The sequence below is a fragment of the Macaca nemestrina genome, chromosome 14 (genome assembly GCF_043159975.1).
Source record: "Macaca nemestrina isolate mMacNem1 chromosome 14, mMacNem.hap1, whole genome shotgun sequence".
Lineage (NCBI taxonomy): Eukaryota > Metazoa > Chordata > Mammalia > Primates > Cercopithecidae > Macaca > Macaca nemestrina.
The window spans coordinates 91,799,523-91,816,772 of NC_092138.1; the positions used below are offsets into that span (position 1 = coordinate 91,799,523).

The 17,250-nt window shown below is 40.9% G+C and overlaps 1 protein-coding gene across 7 annotated transcripts in view; it reads right to left on the reverse strand.

Moving 5' to 3' along the window:
* Positions 1–17,250, reverse strand: part of LOC105487149 (complement C5) — a 121,109-nt gene that overhangs the window by 12,791 nt on the left and 91,068 nt on the right. For 4 of the 7 annotated variants that reach the window (XM_024794570.2, XM_011750470.2, XM_071078262.1 and 1 more), the window contains 8 exons: positions 16,703–16,862; positions 15,880–15,975; positions 14,096–14,267; positions 11,670–11,875; positions 9,752–9,904; positions 6,947–7,009; positions 5,793–5,874; positions 4,664–4,721 (listed from right to left, as the gene is read on the reverse strand). In XM_024794570.2, coding sequence (XP_024650338.2) covers positions 4,664–4,721; positions 5,793–5,874; positions 6,947–7,009; positions 9,752–9,904; positions 11,670–11,875; positions 14,096–14,267; positions 15,880–15,975; positions 16,703–16,862 — 990 coding nt within the window. Of the gene's footprint in view, positions 1–1,387; positions 1,605–4,663; positions 4,722–5,792; positions 5,875–6,946; positions 7,010–9,751; positions 9,905–11,669; positions 11,876–14,095; positions 14,268–14,538; positions 14,560–15,879; positions 15,976–16,702; positions 16,863–17,250 lie in introns of those variants that run through there. The other 3 variants (XR_011612828.1, XM_024794571.2, XR_003019299.2) reach the window with 3 other exon arrangements.

Consider the following 17,250-nt stretch of genomic DNA (forward strand, 5'->3'; position numbering starts at 1 on the left):
CCGTCTTTACTAAAAATAAAAAAAATTTAGCCGGGCGTGGTAGCACACGCCTGCAATCCCAGCTATAGGAGAACTGCTTGAGCCTGGGCGACAGAGCGAGACTCCCTCTTTAAAAACAAACCAACAAACAAAAGAACCCACTAAATATTAGTAGCTACTTTCTCTGGATGGTGAGATTATAAGCGATTATCTCTTTTCTTTTTCATGCTTTTCTCTATTTTCTAAATTTCCCATAATAGCTACTTTATGTAGAAAATGTTTCAAGGACTATCCTTTCAGTAGGAATTCTGCTGGAAGGAAGTTAAGGAGAAATGCAAAAAGGGCACAATGGGAGGGTTTTGTTTTTGTTTTTGTTTTGTAAGAGAGAAAAGAATAATGAAATGGAGAATCAGGAAACTTGGGTTTTATTCCAGTTCTGAGATTCCCACAAATCATTTCCCCCTTCTAAGATCATTTTCTTATTTGTAAAACTAACTGTGAAGAAGTATAAGCTTGTATTTTAAATTTATCTTTATAATTCCCAGGCTTTGGTTTTGGGTGGCAGAGGCTTACAGCTACCATTAAGAGATGTTAGAAGACATAAAAGAGACAGGCTGGCTGAGGCTGGGGCAGAGACAGAGGGAGTGTGGTTCTGCAAAACCTGATTTCAGGTTCCAGCCTCACCTCAAGATGCTTGAGAGGCAGCTGGATGTTTGAGAGTGAAGCTTGGGAGAGCAGACAGGATTAAAGGAAGAAGTTAAAAGACAGTTCATAACAGGGAAAATGAATTTATCTCACCTACAGGTATGAATGTTGGTGGAAGAGGAGACACCATGCAAGTTAGTGAGGGGTCAGGGCATATCTTTTCCTCAATGACACCTCATGGAGCATATATAACGCAATCCCAGCTGGGCGCAGTGGCTCACACCTGTCATCCCGGCACTTTGAGAGGCTGAGGCGGATCAGTTGAGGCCAGGAGTTCGAGACCAGCCTGGCCAACATGGTGAAACCTTTTCTTTACTAAAAATACAAAAATTAGCTGGGTGTGGTAGCGCACACCTGTAATCCCAGCTACTTAAGAGGCTGAGGCACGAGAATCGCTTGAGGCTGGGAGGCAGAGGTTGCAGTGAGCTGAGATCGCACCATTGCACTCCAGCCTGGGCAACAGAGCAAGACTCTGCCTCAAAAATAAATAAATAAATAAATAAAAGCAGTCCCTAATAGAAGTTATAGATGTAATATTTGCCACAATAATGAAAAGTATTCTAAAATATCTGACTCATAAAAATTTAACCCTATTCTCCACCAAATTGACAATTTAGAACAGAATATAAAACATTTGGAACTCTAATGTGACATCTGAACATCTCGCTAATTGGATGGGTAGAAGCAGAGAACTCTTGCTCACAGATGCAAACACTTTGTCAGCAGGATGGAAAAGGGCCTCCCGAGTGGAGAGTGTCTATGAAAAGGTTGCTGGAGCCTTGATGACTGGTTGCCATGGAGACTGTTTCAATGGTGGAACAGAAATCCTCCTTTCAAGAAGCCCTTTGCCTGCTGCCAAAACCAGCAATCTTCCCCAAAGGCATTTTGTTGCGAGGGAAATGAAATCCTGTTTTTCTTTTCTTAGGAATACAACAGAGAGGTTGTAAAAAGGTAAATACACGAAAGAGACCCTCTGAACACAGAAACTTCATGCTGGCATTTTTTAATCAGGAGAGAGAATATTTGAAGGCAAAGAAATTCTTACATGAATAAGTACTACACAGTTCCTTTTGGAATTTACCCAACCTAACTTCAGTGTCAACAGAGCCAAAAGCATATTCCACCCGCCTTTCTGGAACATTTTGTCCCCAATTTGTAAAAACCAAAGGATAGACTATTCAAGATTGCATTTCTCCTTGCTTTCTTTTGTATATTGATAATCTGGAATTAGGCCTCCTGCCAATGAAGTCAAATGAACGAATTTTTGATAACAGCCTTTTTCTGTACGGCAGAATTGTGGACAATTAGAACCGGCAGAAAACTTGAGATAAAGTAGTGCAATATCTTTGCTTCATAGAAGAGGATCGGAGAAGTAAGCTGATGTCCTGAAGGTCACTGGAGTTCTTACTGGCAGAGGCTATCCCACAGGTGTCTCACCCTATCAGAGAGCTCTTCTTTACGGCAAGTACAGATGCCTCCCTGTAGGGTCCCAGACACTGATTCGAGCTCTGCCCAGAAGTTTGCTTACACTTCCCTTTGACAACTGTTACAAATTTAAAGGTAACTGTGATCATGCTCCTCCCCAGCTGGTAGGTGCCCAAGGGTAGGAATGGCATTCAGGAGGAAAGAAGCTGCCTGGGAAAGGTGACCTTACTGGAAAGAAGTTAGGGAATGAGGAAAGATGTTTGAGTGGGAACAGAGAGCAGGGACTGGCCACAGAAGGAAGTAGGAAGTGCTGGAAGGAAGAAATGCTGATGAGGAAGGAAATAGGACTGAATAGTGAAGGAATCCTAGGAAGCGATTGGGCTTGGGAGATAGAGAAGGCTGGGAAACAGCTGGGAGGGAGGCAGGGAGAAACAATGTGCTTTTCCTTGGGATTCGTGGTCTTAGATTACACTGATTGAAAGGGTGGTTTAGGCTGAGCATGGTGGTTTAGGCTTGTAATCCCAACACTTTGGGAGGCTGAGGTGGGCAGATCACATGAGGTCAGGAGTTTGAGACCAGCCTGGCCAACATGGTGAAACCCCATCTCTACTAAAAATAAAAAAATTAGCTGGGCGTGGTGTTGTGTGTCTGTAATACCAGCTACTCAGGAGGCTGAGGAAGGAGAATCTCCCAAATCCGGGAGGCAGAGGTTGTAGTGAGCCGAGATCAGGCCACTGCACTCCAACCTGCGTGACAGAGTGAAACTCTATCTCAAAAAAAAAAAAAAAAAAAAAAAAAAAGAGACAGTTTAGATACTGGATTGAACATCAGAGGCTGGGGATTTGAGCCCCTGGCTCTGCCTCTAACTCTGTGAGCATTTGGCAGGCGACTTTATTTCTTTGGGTCTTAGTTTTTTCATTTCCAAAACAAGAGGATTATGATATCATCCCTAAGGTCCTTCTCAGCTCTCATCTTTTGCACAACACTATTGAATTTCCATGTTGTCCACAGTGGGTGCGTGATTATAAGTAAAATCAGCAAAATGCCATCCATAGATATCACTGTTATTGACAATACAAGAGTTAAGAAAATAGAACACAACAGAAAGGATTGAGGGACGATGGAAAGATCAGGGAAGAAGTCTGTGTTACAGTCCTGGCTCTACCACTATCCGATCACACTGTGTGATCACCAAAGCCAAATGTATATACATATTTTCAAATACCTACATATTCTTTTCCTTTTTGGAGACAGGGTCTCACTTTTTCATCCAGGTTGGAGTGCAGTGGCATGGTCACAGCTCACTGCAGCCTCAACATCCTGGGCTCAAGCAATCCTCCTGCCTCAGCCTCCCAAGTAGCTGGGACTACAGGTGTGTGCCACCATGTCTGGCTAATTTTTAAAATTTGCTATAGAGATGGGGTCTGGCTATGGTGCCCAGGCTATTCTTGAACTCCTGGGCTCAAGCAATCCTCTCTCCTTGGCCTTCCAAAGTGTTGGGATTACAGTATGAGCCACCGTACCTGGCAAAAAACCTACACTTTCATAAATATTTTAGGATGGTGGCTGTGGTAAGCAGAATAATGGCCCCCAAGGATGTCCATGTCCTAATCCCCTGAACCTGTGAATGTGTTACCTTATGTGGCAAAGAGAACTTTACAGATGTGATTAAATTAAGGATTTGAGATGGGGGTTATTTGTGTAGGTCTAATGTAAAGACAAGAATCTTTATGAGGAAGGGAAGCAGGAGAGTCAGAGAAGGAGGTGTGATGATGGAAGCAGGGGTCACAGTCAAAGAGAGATTGGAAGATGCTGTGACACTTGTATTGAAGACAGACAGGGGCCACAAGCCAAAGAACACAGGGAGCCTCTAGAATTTGGAATAGGCAAACAAATTCTAGAGCTTCCAGAAGGAATACAGCCCTACCCAACTCCTTGATTTTAGGACTTCTCACCTCTAGAATTGCAAGATAGTAAAACTGTGTTGGTTTAAACCATTATGTTTGCAATAAATTGTTACCTAGCAATAACAGGAAACTTAGTCAGGAGAGGGTTTAACATCAATGGTTCTCAACCCTGGCTACCATTAGAATGACCTCTGGAGCACAGGACATTTGGACATCTCCAAGAGCTCTCCAGCTGACTTCAATGTGCAGGTTGAGTTGAGAATCTAGCTAATAATGGCCAGGGATTTTGTTAGGTAAGTGTGATTTTTCTAAGTAAGAGAGTAGGAACTGTTTTTGAGAGAATCTTTTATATTTTTTTCCTGTTTTTTTTTTTAATCACATCTCTATCCCTCTGAAAGAAAGAAAAAATTAGTATTATACTGTTTGAATCAGAAGACAAAAATGAGAGAGAAAACTATTCTGAGCAAAACCAAGGCTGTTTTTTACGGTAAGTAGCTATTTAAGAATACATGTGTTCTGCGTTTTTAAACAATTGAACAATTTTGTATCTTCTGGGCATACTAAAATTTGAAAATATATAAAGAAACAATACTAAAACAAAAATGAGAACTTGGAGTCTATACTCACTTTTGTGGAAATGGGCTCACCTGGCACATGCTACTATGCGTTTGTAATCAGAGTTTCCGTAGCCTCTGTAGTGGGATGCTGGCATACGCAACAAGAAAGCAAACAGACAAATATAAGAGTAAACTGTTTTCAGCTGCTTTGGAACGTGTCAGAACAGAATTATTAATGAACAGATCTCTGAACACACTTAAAAATGATTTGTGATTTGGAAGTTTAGATACTTTCAGCGGTTCTAATGGAAATTCATGGCTATTGACAATACCAGGAAGTATTTAAATAATTAATTTAAATAATTAAAGTCTTTAAATAATTAACAGTTCATTGCTGTCAAATAACTTATAATTTAAGGAAGAAATTATTAAAGATAAATATGTATTGGTAATATGTTTGGGGGATGTTGGAGGGAGGAAGAGCAGATGCCTTGATTTGCTGGTAGTTGGGAAGTTTCCTGTAGGAACAGGCTTCTGAGCCATAGATGGAAAATATCAGGGCAGAGGCAGCAGCATTCATTCTGACCCTGGAGGCAATGGGGAGAGGAGGAGGACTGGAGTGTGCAAGTGGACTTGGTTTTGGACCAAGAAGGGAGAACCAACCAGCAGAGCGATGTGAGGGCCTTGGGTTAAAAAAAAAGGGTCGGGGGTACATTTAAAGAAAGAATGGTAAGTACAGGAGAGACTAAGTTAAAGATGGAGGCAGAGAAATGTTCATTTGCTTGACCCCTTGGAATACAGAAAGGCTAAGGGATGGAAAACTAACAGGGTGATAAGGGAATTCAAGGTCCTAGATTGGAAGGTTAACACAAAAGTAACAGAAATGCTGGCTTCTGGAATTAGACCTTAATGTGGCTTTACAACTAGTTACACTCTTTAAAAGTAACATAGTCAGTCAAAACAATTTATTGATCAATAGCAAATACATTTAGCTTAGTTATTGTTATTTAATATTAGCTTCCAACTGTATTAAAGAGTTATATCTATTGCAAAAAATATATCTAATGTAAAAAATTTACTTGGATGTCAACCTGCTAAAGTATTTGATCAAGAAATTTTGCTTTTTGAGTAAGCACATTTTTCCTAATCAGAGAAGCTCTCTATGTATAAACATGCTTTATTTTTAGCCAAAATTACAAGGTAAATCATGCTGTTTTACCTTCAATATCCTGAGTATCAATTTTCAAATAAAAGCTGCAAACTTCCTCAGAGGTACTGGTTTTGTGAACTACAGTTGTTACCTACATTGGGGACAAGTAAGCAAGAAGAGTCTATTTAAAGTGGGAAAGTGACAAAGGTATTATGGCAACACTACTGCTGCTGCAGATGGGATGCTCGAAGAATCATTTTCATAATCCAGCACAAACGGTGTACATTAGCGACTCACTTTTCCAGCAGCTGGACTCTAAGCAAACTCCATAATCTAAACCTGAGAGACCCAAAGTAAGCAAAAAATGACTTCTGGCCGGTCAGAATCTTGGTCTAAATTCCATGCAGTCAAATCTGGGCACCTTACTCTATAGGAGAGTTCCCAAGGTTCTTGTTCTTGAACCTTTCCACTTTAATTTTACACACAACACCACAAGGCTAAGGAGTGTGGGTTTCTTCCAGCCACACACCATAATGGCAAACAGCAAATTATAGGTGTGTGTGAATGGGCAGAGGTGCTGCCAGAAGTAGATACATTGACACCAACCAGAAGTGGCAGAAAAGTGGACAACCTCTCCTCCCCCATATAAACTTACAACAGTCCTTGAAGGAATGAATGTACTAAAGATAAAAATGTGATTAAAATTATTAATAGGATGTTAATTTATGCTCAGAACATGTAATTTAAGAATGCATGAACATAGTTAAACAGCCTAGAAAAATTTGCACCTGCCAGCCAGGCATGGTGGCTCGCTCCCGTAATCCCAGAACATTGGGAGGTCAAGATGGATGGATCAATTGAGGTCAGGAATTTGAGACCAGCCTGGCCAACATGGTGAAACTCCGTCTCTACTAAAAATAAAAAAAAATTAGCCGGGCCTAGTGGCATGTGCCTGTAATCCCACCTACTTGGGAAGCTGAGGCAGGAGAATTGCTTGCGAGGTGGAGGTTGCAGTGAGCCAAGATCACACCAGTGCACTCTAGCCTGGGTGACAGAGTGAGACCCCATTTAAAAAAAAAAAAAGAAAAAAGAAAAAAAATTGCAAGTGCCAAGTGGCTAAAATGAAGAAACAAGCCTTTATGAATAACACATAAATCCCCCAAAATGCTTACTTAGTACAAATAGACACATAACTCATTATTGGATATCAATTAAATGCTTACATGTACCGTAGCCAAGCCACTGCCAAATCCTGTACTGACAACGAGGTCATCATTGAGAGGCACCTGGAAAGACAATAGAGAAACCATGCTTTCTTTCATCATTTGATAGGGAGGGAGGATAGAGCTATGAAAAGTGGGCTGACACCTACCAGCCTCCTCTCTCAGATCTCCTCTGAGAGTAACTGGATGAGACACTGAAAATCCTATGCCCACGGCAGGTGCTAAACAAGGCTAGTATTTTCCCCTTTCCCTTCTACATGTAAATAAGATGTCTGAGATCTCCTGAGTGAACCAACAAAAGCAGCATGTCAGAGGTCACTTCTGGTTACATTTTCATTTACATATGGCCATGGTAAATCTGGATCTTCATCTCCTTTTGCCAACTGAATAAATTCCTTTCTGTGCCTAGCTCAGGAATCAGCATCCTGTGTGCCAATGGAGATCGTTTTCATCAGAACCCAGAGCAGGGAACCTCCACATAACTTGAAAGTGGGTGCATCTATCTTTGGTCCTCTCTGAGTTCCTCCTTTGCACCCGTTTTCCATCTCTTGATGATTTATCTTTTCCACTTGTCATGGCCTTTGTTTGCAGAAACCCCTGGTACCCCACCCCAAACCACTAGCACCCCACTCAAGCCTGCCAAATCCTTAGTTGCTGCTGCTCTTCTTCCCACTCTGCTAGTAGGAAAGTGAAGACATAAATGGAGTTAACTCATTCTCCTGCCCAGAGGAACTTTGTCATCTAAATGCTCCCTAATTTGTGGAAAGTAGGGGAGAGATAATTTTGAGCCCGAGGAGTTGGCCCTTCCTTTATTCCAAGCCTCCCCTTTCCTTTGCTTAGCACAATAATGCAAGAGGGATTGGGCATATGTTAAAGTTTCTCAATCTTTCCTTCAAATTTTAGTAACGTTCTTGTTCTCCCTGATAGAATATAGCAGCATTTGCTGGAAAACAAGTGTCTTGAGATACTGCATGTGAAAAGCATGCTTGACAAATAAGTTTGGGAAATGCTGTGCACTGTTCCTTGCCTCTGCCCCTTTTCACGCCCAGAGTCACCACACTTAATCACATACACATTACAGAACAGGGGAATTCTGGATTAAAAAACTTGTTTAACTTCATTTAAGCTAAACACTCAACCACCTAACACTCTTTCACGGAACACATTTCAGGAAATGCTGGAGTAGAAAATTCCACGCTGGATAATAACAGCCCAGGTGTTACATGGAAGCAGCATCCTGGGCTAAGGTTTAAATTTTGCTAGGATGACAAGAGGCCTCTTACAGCATTATCCCTATAGAAAAGAATAATTCCAGCTACCTCAGGTAGCTGGAAGGTCAAGAGATCCTCTTTAGAGCTCAGACTCAGAACATGAATCTCTGGTGAACTCTGAATGATCCCAGGGAAAGAAGACGTATTCCCAAACTATGGACCACAAGCACAAATGCCTGCAGAGGCCTGGACACAAAGCAAGTATGAACATAAATGCACATGCATACATCCTGTGACTGGTGGGGACTGCAGTAAATTGCAGAAGCCATGCCAATGCCCAGTGCCTTGCTGCCAGGTCTTTTGGTTTATTAAGGGAAGTTGGGAATCAGGTTTTTATTTGAAATCTCTGGATCTTTAAATGTTGGCATATATCTATGTCTATGTTTATATCCATATCCTTTTTTTTAGTATGGGCCACCAGTTTGCAATTTTTGCATTAAATTTTATTTCTCCACTGGGCATGGTGGCTCACGCCTGTAATTCCAGCACTTTGGGAGGCCAAGGTGAGTGGATCACCAGAGGTCAGGAGTTTGAGACCAGCCTGGCCAAATGGTGAAATCCCGTATCTACGAAAAATACAAAAAATGAGCTGGGTGTGGTGGCAGGCGCCTGTAATCCCACCTACTTGGGAGGCTGAGGCAGGAGAATTGCTTGAACCTGGGAGACAGAGGTTGCAGTAAGCCGAGGTTGCACCATTGCACTCCAACCTGGGCAACAAGAGCGAAACTCCATCTCAAAAAATATATATATATATTTCTCATACTTGTTTACTTTTAACAAACACCAATTTGTGAAAGATGTCAACAGTGAGGACTATTTCCAATTACTGTACATTTAAGTATACTTTAATGTAAACACAGTAGTTAGAAAAATATGTATTAGCAGCTATATGTGGGCAGCTAATATTAATAGAGAACACAGTTTTTCCAACATGTCTTTTTCTTTGTGAAATTTTCATAAGCCATCAAAGTTACCACCTTTAAAAATCCAGCAGTAGCAAAGGACATGGGGCAAGGAGCTGGGGACCCTAAAGGCTGACTCCAGCCTGGCCACAGTCTGCATGTATGACCAGGGCCAGAAGGAACCACTAGCAGCTTCCCAGACATGCCTTCCCTCCTACACTCACTGTACTGCTCTGTGTGCTGTTATCTATGTCTGGAATGTTCTTCCTTTTTCTTCACTTGTCTAACTCATTCTGATTTTTTCAGATTTAACCCACACAGCTGGACACATCTGACAAACTCCTCCCATCTTTCAGCCAGGATCAGGAGGGCCCCTCTGTACTTCCATGTACCTATCAAGACTCTTATTTTTCACTATCTGCTTAAATGACAATCTCCCTGCACTACGCTGACTGTGTTTTATTTTTGAATCCTCAGTGCCCAGGATATAGCAGGCATCCCTGCTTAGGACATAACAGACACTCAATATATGTTTAAGTAGCGAAAAGATAGATTTATAAAATAAAGAGTGGGACAGATGATTTCAATGGTCTCAGCCAATTGTAAAATACTACACGAAGTTCTTCATTTACCTCTACTGGCCTCCCAAGGAAATTCTTGTCTGTCATTTTATAATTATGTAAGGGACCTTTATGCTTGTAAGCAACATCGATGTCCATATTCAAGCGGAGCTGTTTAACCAGGAGTGAATATTCTGTCAGGCCCTCGATGGCATTGATTGTGTCCTGTCAACAATCAGCAAGGCACAAAAATACGTTTAGTTCATTGATGTACTCCCTATTTACAAATGCCCTTTTTATGGGGGGTAGGGCAGCATTGTCTGGAGATGAAACTCCAGCTGACGCAGTAAGACTGGTTAAGAGCCCCATTGTGGAGGGGGAAGAAAGATCTCTCCCTCCTCAATAAAGATGACGCTGTTAGCAAGGACAGGAAGGAAGTGTGGCCTCAGATCTGGGTCCTCTATATGTTCTGCAAATGTAACCTCAGGCAAATCACTGTTTGCAGAATTCCTCTGAGTCTTTGCATGATTATCTCTTCCTCATCCTTCAGTCTGAGCTTAAGTATCTCCACAACAAGGCCATAAACTCCCCTTTCCCATTATTCTCTGTTTTAATGTTACCTTTTTGCCCTTTATAGCACTCATCTCAATTTGTAATGCTTTTATTTATAGTTTATTGTTAGCCTACCCCACTGCAATGTAAGATTCATGAGGCAAGTAGGTAATATATTTTTCTTGATGCCTGCTGTGGTTTGAATGTGTCCCCCAAAGTTCATGTGTCGGAAAGCTTGGTCCCCAATGTGGCAGTGTTAGGAGGTGAGGCCTAATGGGAGGTGTTTGGGCCATGGGGGTGCCACTTTCATAAATGGATTAATGCTGCTTATTGTAGAAGTGAATTTGTTATAAAAGGATGAGTTTATACCCCACTCCCACCAACCCCCCACTCCACCTACTCTTTGCCCTTCCACCATGGAATAATGCAACAAGAATGCCTTCATCAGGTGCAGCCCCCTGATCTTGGACTTCCTAGGACCCAGAACCATGAGCTAATAAATTTCTGTCCATTATAAATTATCCAGTGTGTCATTTTCTGTTATAGCAACACACAATGGACTAAGGTAATATCCATTGCATTTAGTAGGTACATAAATATTTGTTGAAGGAATAAATGAATAAACTTTATCTTTCTGGACCTCATCTTTCTCATCTATAAAACTGAGACACATGACTAGATCAGAGATGTTAAACAATGTGGCCATTCCCTCTGCCTATATCTAGGGGGCAAATGCTAATCAATAGGGCACTCTTTTCTGCTAACCCTATAATTGTACCCAAGATAAAACACATTAGATGGTCAGTAAATTAATACTGAAGGCCCTCTCTATGTCTAAATTTTATATATATAAATATACACACTCCATCATTATCTAAACATCCAGGCAACAGGGAAGATATTAGCATTCAATCTAAACTTTGAATATAAACATTTATTATACAACTACATAATAATTGGTTGTAATAAAAATACATACTCAAATGAATTTACATTAAATAGCTAGATAGATTAACATGTAACAATCAGTATTTCTCTCACTTTTTATTTATTTCGTTGTGGAGAAGGAGCATCAATACCTTTGTCTACATGGCAACCACTATTTATTACATAGGATATGATATAATTGCTAATAACCTTACTAGCCTTTCATGGTGATTTAGAATAATGAAGGAGGTACTGGGCTTAAAGTCAGGAGACATGAGTTCTGATTCTGGCTCTGCCATGAATTCCCTGAGTGAAACTCCCTGAGCTAATTTCCTCTTCTGTATAATAAGAGTGTTGATGCAGATAACCTCTAGGGGTCCTTCAATTCTAGACATTATTCATATCTATTGCACGCTCATTTGGTGGACAAAGCCATGGAGGCCAGATGAGCGTGGTGTGGGAGAAAATAAAAATGTCTACAGGAAGATGAAACAAGACAAAGAAATGTTACCTGGGTTGAATAAAAGCCACCTCCATACCTCTGCTCTTCTGATAGCCATTTGATGATTGGGTTAACATAATTTATGTCTTTCAAGTTCAGACTGGTGAGTAAAGCATAGGCAGTTGTTTCTACCATACGTGCTGTACCAGTGTTAGGTACAGAGCTGTCTTTATGTTGAAGACTGTCTTTCCAAAAACGATAAATGGGTGGATTACCTGAACACCAACAAATCACATTCATTAATATGATTAAAAATGTGAATTTGACATAATAATTCTACCAGGTGTATTATGGCCTTCCAGTTTCTAGAAGCTACTTACTTTTTCTTGTTAGAGGAACTTCCTAAAGATGACCAATGCAAAGAGAGATCCCTTAATGTGGTGCTACTTGTCTTTACACATTAAGCATCCCTAATTCGAAAATCTGAAATACGAAATGCCTCCCAAATCTGAAAGTTTTTGAGCTCTGACATGATGCCACAGGGAGGTAATTTCATCCCTGACCTCATGTGACAGGTCACAGACAAAATACAGTCAAAACTTTGTTTCATGCACAAAATTATTGACAATACTGTGTAAAATTACTTTCAAGCTGTGTGTAAAGGAAGTACATATGAAACATAAATGAATTTCATGTTTAGCCTTGAGGCCCATCCCCAAGAAATATCATTTTATATATGTAAATGTTCCGAAATCTGAAAAAAAAATCTGAAATCTGAAATACTTCTGGTCCCAAGCAGTTCAGATAAAGAACACTCAACCTGTTTTTCGTTTTGTGTGTGTGTGTGTGTTTTGAGACAGGATCTTGCTGTCACCCAGGCTGGAGTGCAGTGGTGTGATTGTAGCTCACTGCAGCCTCAATCTCTTGGGTTCAGTGATGCTCCCACCTCAGCTTCTTGAGTGGCTGAGACTAAAGTAATGTATATGTGGAAATCATATTTGAAGGTTAGTAAAAATTTTGATGTATATGTTTATAATTCATAACTACATTATTTGCATGACCTTGAAAATTACGTTGACCCTTCCTCTCAGAGTCTCAGATTTGCTGTATTTAAAATGAAGAGTTGAGTTTAGGATTTTAAAGAAACTCAACCGGAACAATTCTTGGGTTATTAAGTTCCCTTCTAGCTCTTAAATTCTATGATTTTATGATCCATATCTCACAATACCCAAGACATTTCTTTTGTGTTATTTTTGAAGTATCATACAAGTGGTTTTGAGGCATATGTCAAAATATAGTAATTTTTAAATGATGACACAAATCATATTTTGTAGATGGTCATAAACCTCAGTAAGATTTATAAAACTTCTAGAAAACCTTAGCTAGAAGAGGACTCCAAAGTGCCCAGTCATGCCAATAATCACTGCTACTCTCTTTCTATTTTTTGTCTCTCGACCTATAGGAAGCAGTATCTTTATTTTTCAAAATCAAACACATACTTTTATAACAAACCTGGTGAAATATAAGCCAGGTCATGCACTCCTTTGCTTAAAATCCCCCAGTGGCTCCCCTTTTCACTCTCAAAGCTGAAATTAAAGTTCCAGGGCTCCTTCTGGTCCCCATGGCACATTGCTGTGGATAAGACATGGGCACTCCTTGCTCTCGGTGAAAGCAGCCCTAAACTAGGGTACGTGGGCAGGGGAGTGGAGCACAGGCTGGATTTCAGCCTCGATTCACTTGATTGCTTAGGTGCTTTGTCCACTGCACAACTGTTTACAGAAGCCCTGAAGAGTCTCTCTAATGCCTCAGATGACCTTCCCTTGTTCCCTCACCTTTTCCTTCCCTGACCTCACTTCCTACTCCTCTTCTCACTCCTCTGCAGTCACACTGGCCTCCTTGCCATTCTTGGAGCACCAGGCATGCCCATGCCTCAGGGCATTTGCATGTGCTGTTCTCCACCAGGCACACCCTTCTAGATAGCCACAGGACTTGCTTCTTCACCTCCTTTTAGCTCTTGATTCAAACACCATTCTCTCAGTGAAACTTAAGCCCAGTCAGCCTGTCTGAAATTATAACCCATCCTCTCACCTTGTCTCCTTTCCCTGCTTTATTTTTCTTCATATCAGCCATCACCACCTATTCATAAAGCTTTACTTATTTATCATGTTTGTGTCTTCCCAGTTAGAATTTAAGTTTCATGACAGCCTGGATTTTGGGGAGCCTGTTTTGTTTATTCCTTTATTCCCAGAGACTGGAATAGTGCCAGATGTATAGAAGGTGTCCATAGGATACTCAATGCATATTTATTGAATAAAGGAATAAATAGAGGACAGGTGTGGTGGCTCATGCCTGTGATCCTAGCACTTTGGATTGAATCTTACTCAAGAAGGAATTGAATCTTACTCAAGTTTGCATGTCACTACCCACTTCCCAGATTTAGCAGACTTTATGTCTTAGTGAATGCTCGCTGAATAAATGTATGGAACAAGTTATACCTTTAACCAAAGCTTCTCTCTTCAAAGCTGAAACAATTGAACGAAACTGTGGGTGAGTTTTATCTCCCAGGGAAAGAGCATAGGCAGAAATGGCCAATGTAAAGGTGCTCTGGGCTGGCAGTGTATTTTCAAGCAGAAAGGTGTCAGCTTTAATTAGAGCTGTGTTGATTTTCTGGAAACAAGAGAAGATACTTCAGTTTCTATGTCAAGCAACCACCTATCAAGTGATATGAACTACCCTTAGATCCCACTATCCTGGAGCAAGGAAGATGGGGGTGAAAAGAGGACTGACCTAATGGAAACGGATGGCTTCCCAGTGAAGAAAATTCCTCCGAGAGAAGGAGCAGAGAATAATCTTGGAAGGGACAATGAGGTTGTCCAAATCAGGTTAAGCTTTTTGTCTCTGAATTCTCACCTTCCTTTCAGAGGTTTTGTGCCTTTAGTTTCTGATTACACCATCAGACCTAGTCTCCAGGAAGAAAAGCCACCAAGCATAGACACAAGTTTTTTTTTTTTTTTTTGTTTTGTTTTTTTTTTTGAGAGGAAGTCTCGCTGTCACCCAGGCTGGGGTGCAGTGGCGCGATCTCGGCTCACTGCAAGCTCCGACTCCCGGGTTCACGCCATTCTCCTGCCTCAGCCTCTCGAGTATCTGGGACTACAGGCGCCCGCCACCACGCCCGGCTAATTTTTTTGTATTCTTAGTAGAGACGGGGTTTCACCGTGTTTGCCGGGATGGTCTCGATCTGGTGACCTTGTGATCCGCCCGCCTCGGCCTCCCAAAGTGCTGGGATTACAGGCGTGAGCCACCGCGTCCGGCCCATAGACACAACTTTTATCGTTCCCTCTCAGCGGAGTTGCAACAGGCACACGGGTTCAAGAGGAGTTATACTTTAAAAAAATAAAACAATAAGTAGCAGAAAGAAATCTAAACTGCCAAAAGACTTTTAGATCCTAAGAATGCCTGGGTAAATAGTCCCGATCACCAGTCCCGACACCACCAAAATGGTTGTGTTGGACAAGTGGCCCAGGAGAAAGCCTGCTGCAATGCTGCTAACATCCTGCCTGGCTCCTTCTCTCCCAGCTCCACATGCATCTCTCACCCATGTGGCCACTAGGTGCCAACTGGTCCTCTAGGCCCCTGGAAACTAGTCTTCATTGATTATTTTGTCTTGTTAAGCTTTTGAAACAAACTGAAAACAAATGGTTTTGTTTTGTGATTCCAGTTTTGCAAATCCACTTGAGATTTTCCATGTCAACCTTGGAAATCTATGTTGATTCACTTAGGTGGCTCATCACTTTTCTCCCCTGTTTCCAAGCAAATGTTGTTTGGAAGGATTTGGAGGATACGCATTTGCTGTTGTGTATCCTCAGTACTTGCACAATACAGAGTGCTTTCACTATAGGACAACAGTAACATATATAAAGCAGGATTTCGCAAAGATAAGACAGAGAAGCTGGGAGCACTGGATCATTCTCCTATCACAGTTCCAGCTATCAGTTTTAGACCCAGCTCTACAATTTATTAGCCTGTGACACTGGGCAATTGAATTCACCTTACTTACAGTCCTCAGCTTTCTCAACTGTCAATGAGTAGGTTGGACTAGGTGGTTTCTAATATCTATCATTGTTCTGAAATCTTTCAATTCTGGAGTTTAAGTTATTTTCAAGTAATTGGAAAGAAAGAAAAGAAGCTTTTGAAACTAAAGGTCTTCTGATTGGTGGCCCCTTCAGTATATGTTACAGAAATAGATGATGGGTGTGAGAGAAAGAAAACAGTTACTTACCACCAGGGGGCATATATCAAAAGCCTTTCTAATTCCAATCACAGTAAAGGCTGTAAGATATAAGCTGTTCTCTCGGGCTTCAACAGGCAAGGTACCCTAAAAAGAAGCAATGTTTTAAAAGGAGAGTGAAATGGTGTCTTTAAAGTGAAATGACCTGGTTCTACTCTGTGGGATTTTTTGTTTGTTTTGTTTTTGAGATAGAGTCTCACTCTGTCACCCAGTTTGGAGTGCAACGGCGTGATCTTGGCTCACTGCAACCTCCATCTCCCCGGTTCAAGCTATCCTCTGGCCTCAGCCTTCTGAGTAGCTGGTACTACAGGCGCACACCACTACGCCCAGCTAATTTTTGTATTTTTAGTAGAGATGGGGTTTCACCATATTGGTCAGGCTGGTTTTGAACTCCTGACCTCATGATCCACCTGCCTTGGTCTCCCAAAGTGCTGGAATTACAGGTGTGAGCCATCGCGCCTGGCCTCTACTCTGTGTTTTAAGCCTTATCTCCCACTTTTTCCCTTCCTGCTTCTCATTTCTCAATAAGCCCTGGGTCTATCTCGCTTGAGTGCTTTCACTTGCCCATCTCCCTCCACCCTGATAAATGAGAGATCTAAGATATCACTTCTCTGATCTCTAGTGAACTGTCTGAAGATCGCTTCACTTCAGATATTATGGGAAGACCTTTGTATTTTTTGCTTGTTCACAAAAGGAATTTCTTGTAGAATTACATTTTTTTTCCTTCTTCTTCTTCATCCTCCCATAATCGGATGAGAATAAAACTCAAACTGTAAATAAAACTATTGCCAATTTTTGCATTTGGTTTCCTTACCTGTAATTTTATTGGTTGATACTGTGAATCTTCCTTGAAAGATCCATTATCTAACTGATAATTCTCAACCAGCCACAATAAAGAATTACATATTGAATTTTGGTTCTGCTCTACATATTTATGTACTTGTCCAAGTACTCTTAAAGCAAAAGCTGTTAACCTTTAAGACAAAATAAAATAAATAAATATTTAGAACACTGAATCCCTTTTGGCTTTCAATTAGTTTATACAACTTTATTCTTTACAAGAAAATAACATTTTAAAACACACAATTCCAAAGTAAGTCACCACTTTACAAAGGAAGGGAAGATTTTTGGAATACCTCCAAAACATTCGGTAAACAAATGTGAACAGCACATCTTCTGTGATTACAACATTGTTAGCTAGCACACAAGCTAAAAATTGATTCTTGATAAAAGAATTACACTCTAAAGTTAACAGAGATAAAATAAATAGTTTTTGAGTCAAGGCATTGACCCATGAACATGAGGCATGAAAAAGTAAATCATATAATTCTAGATTGTACATGCCATGGAATCTAAATTCCT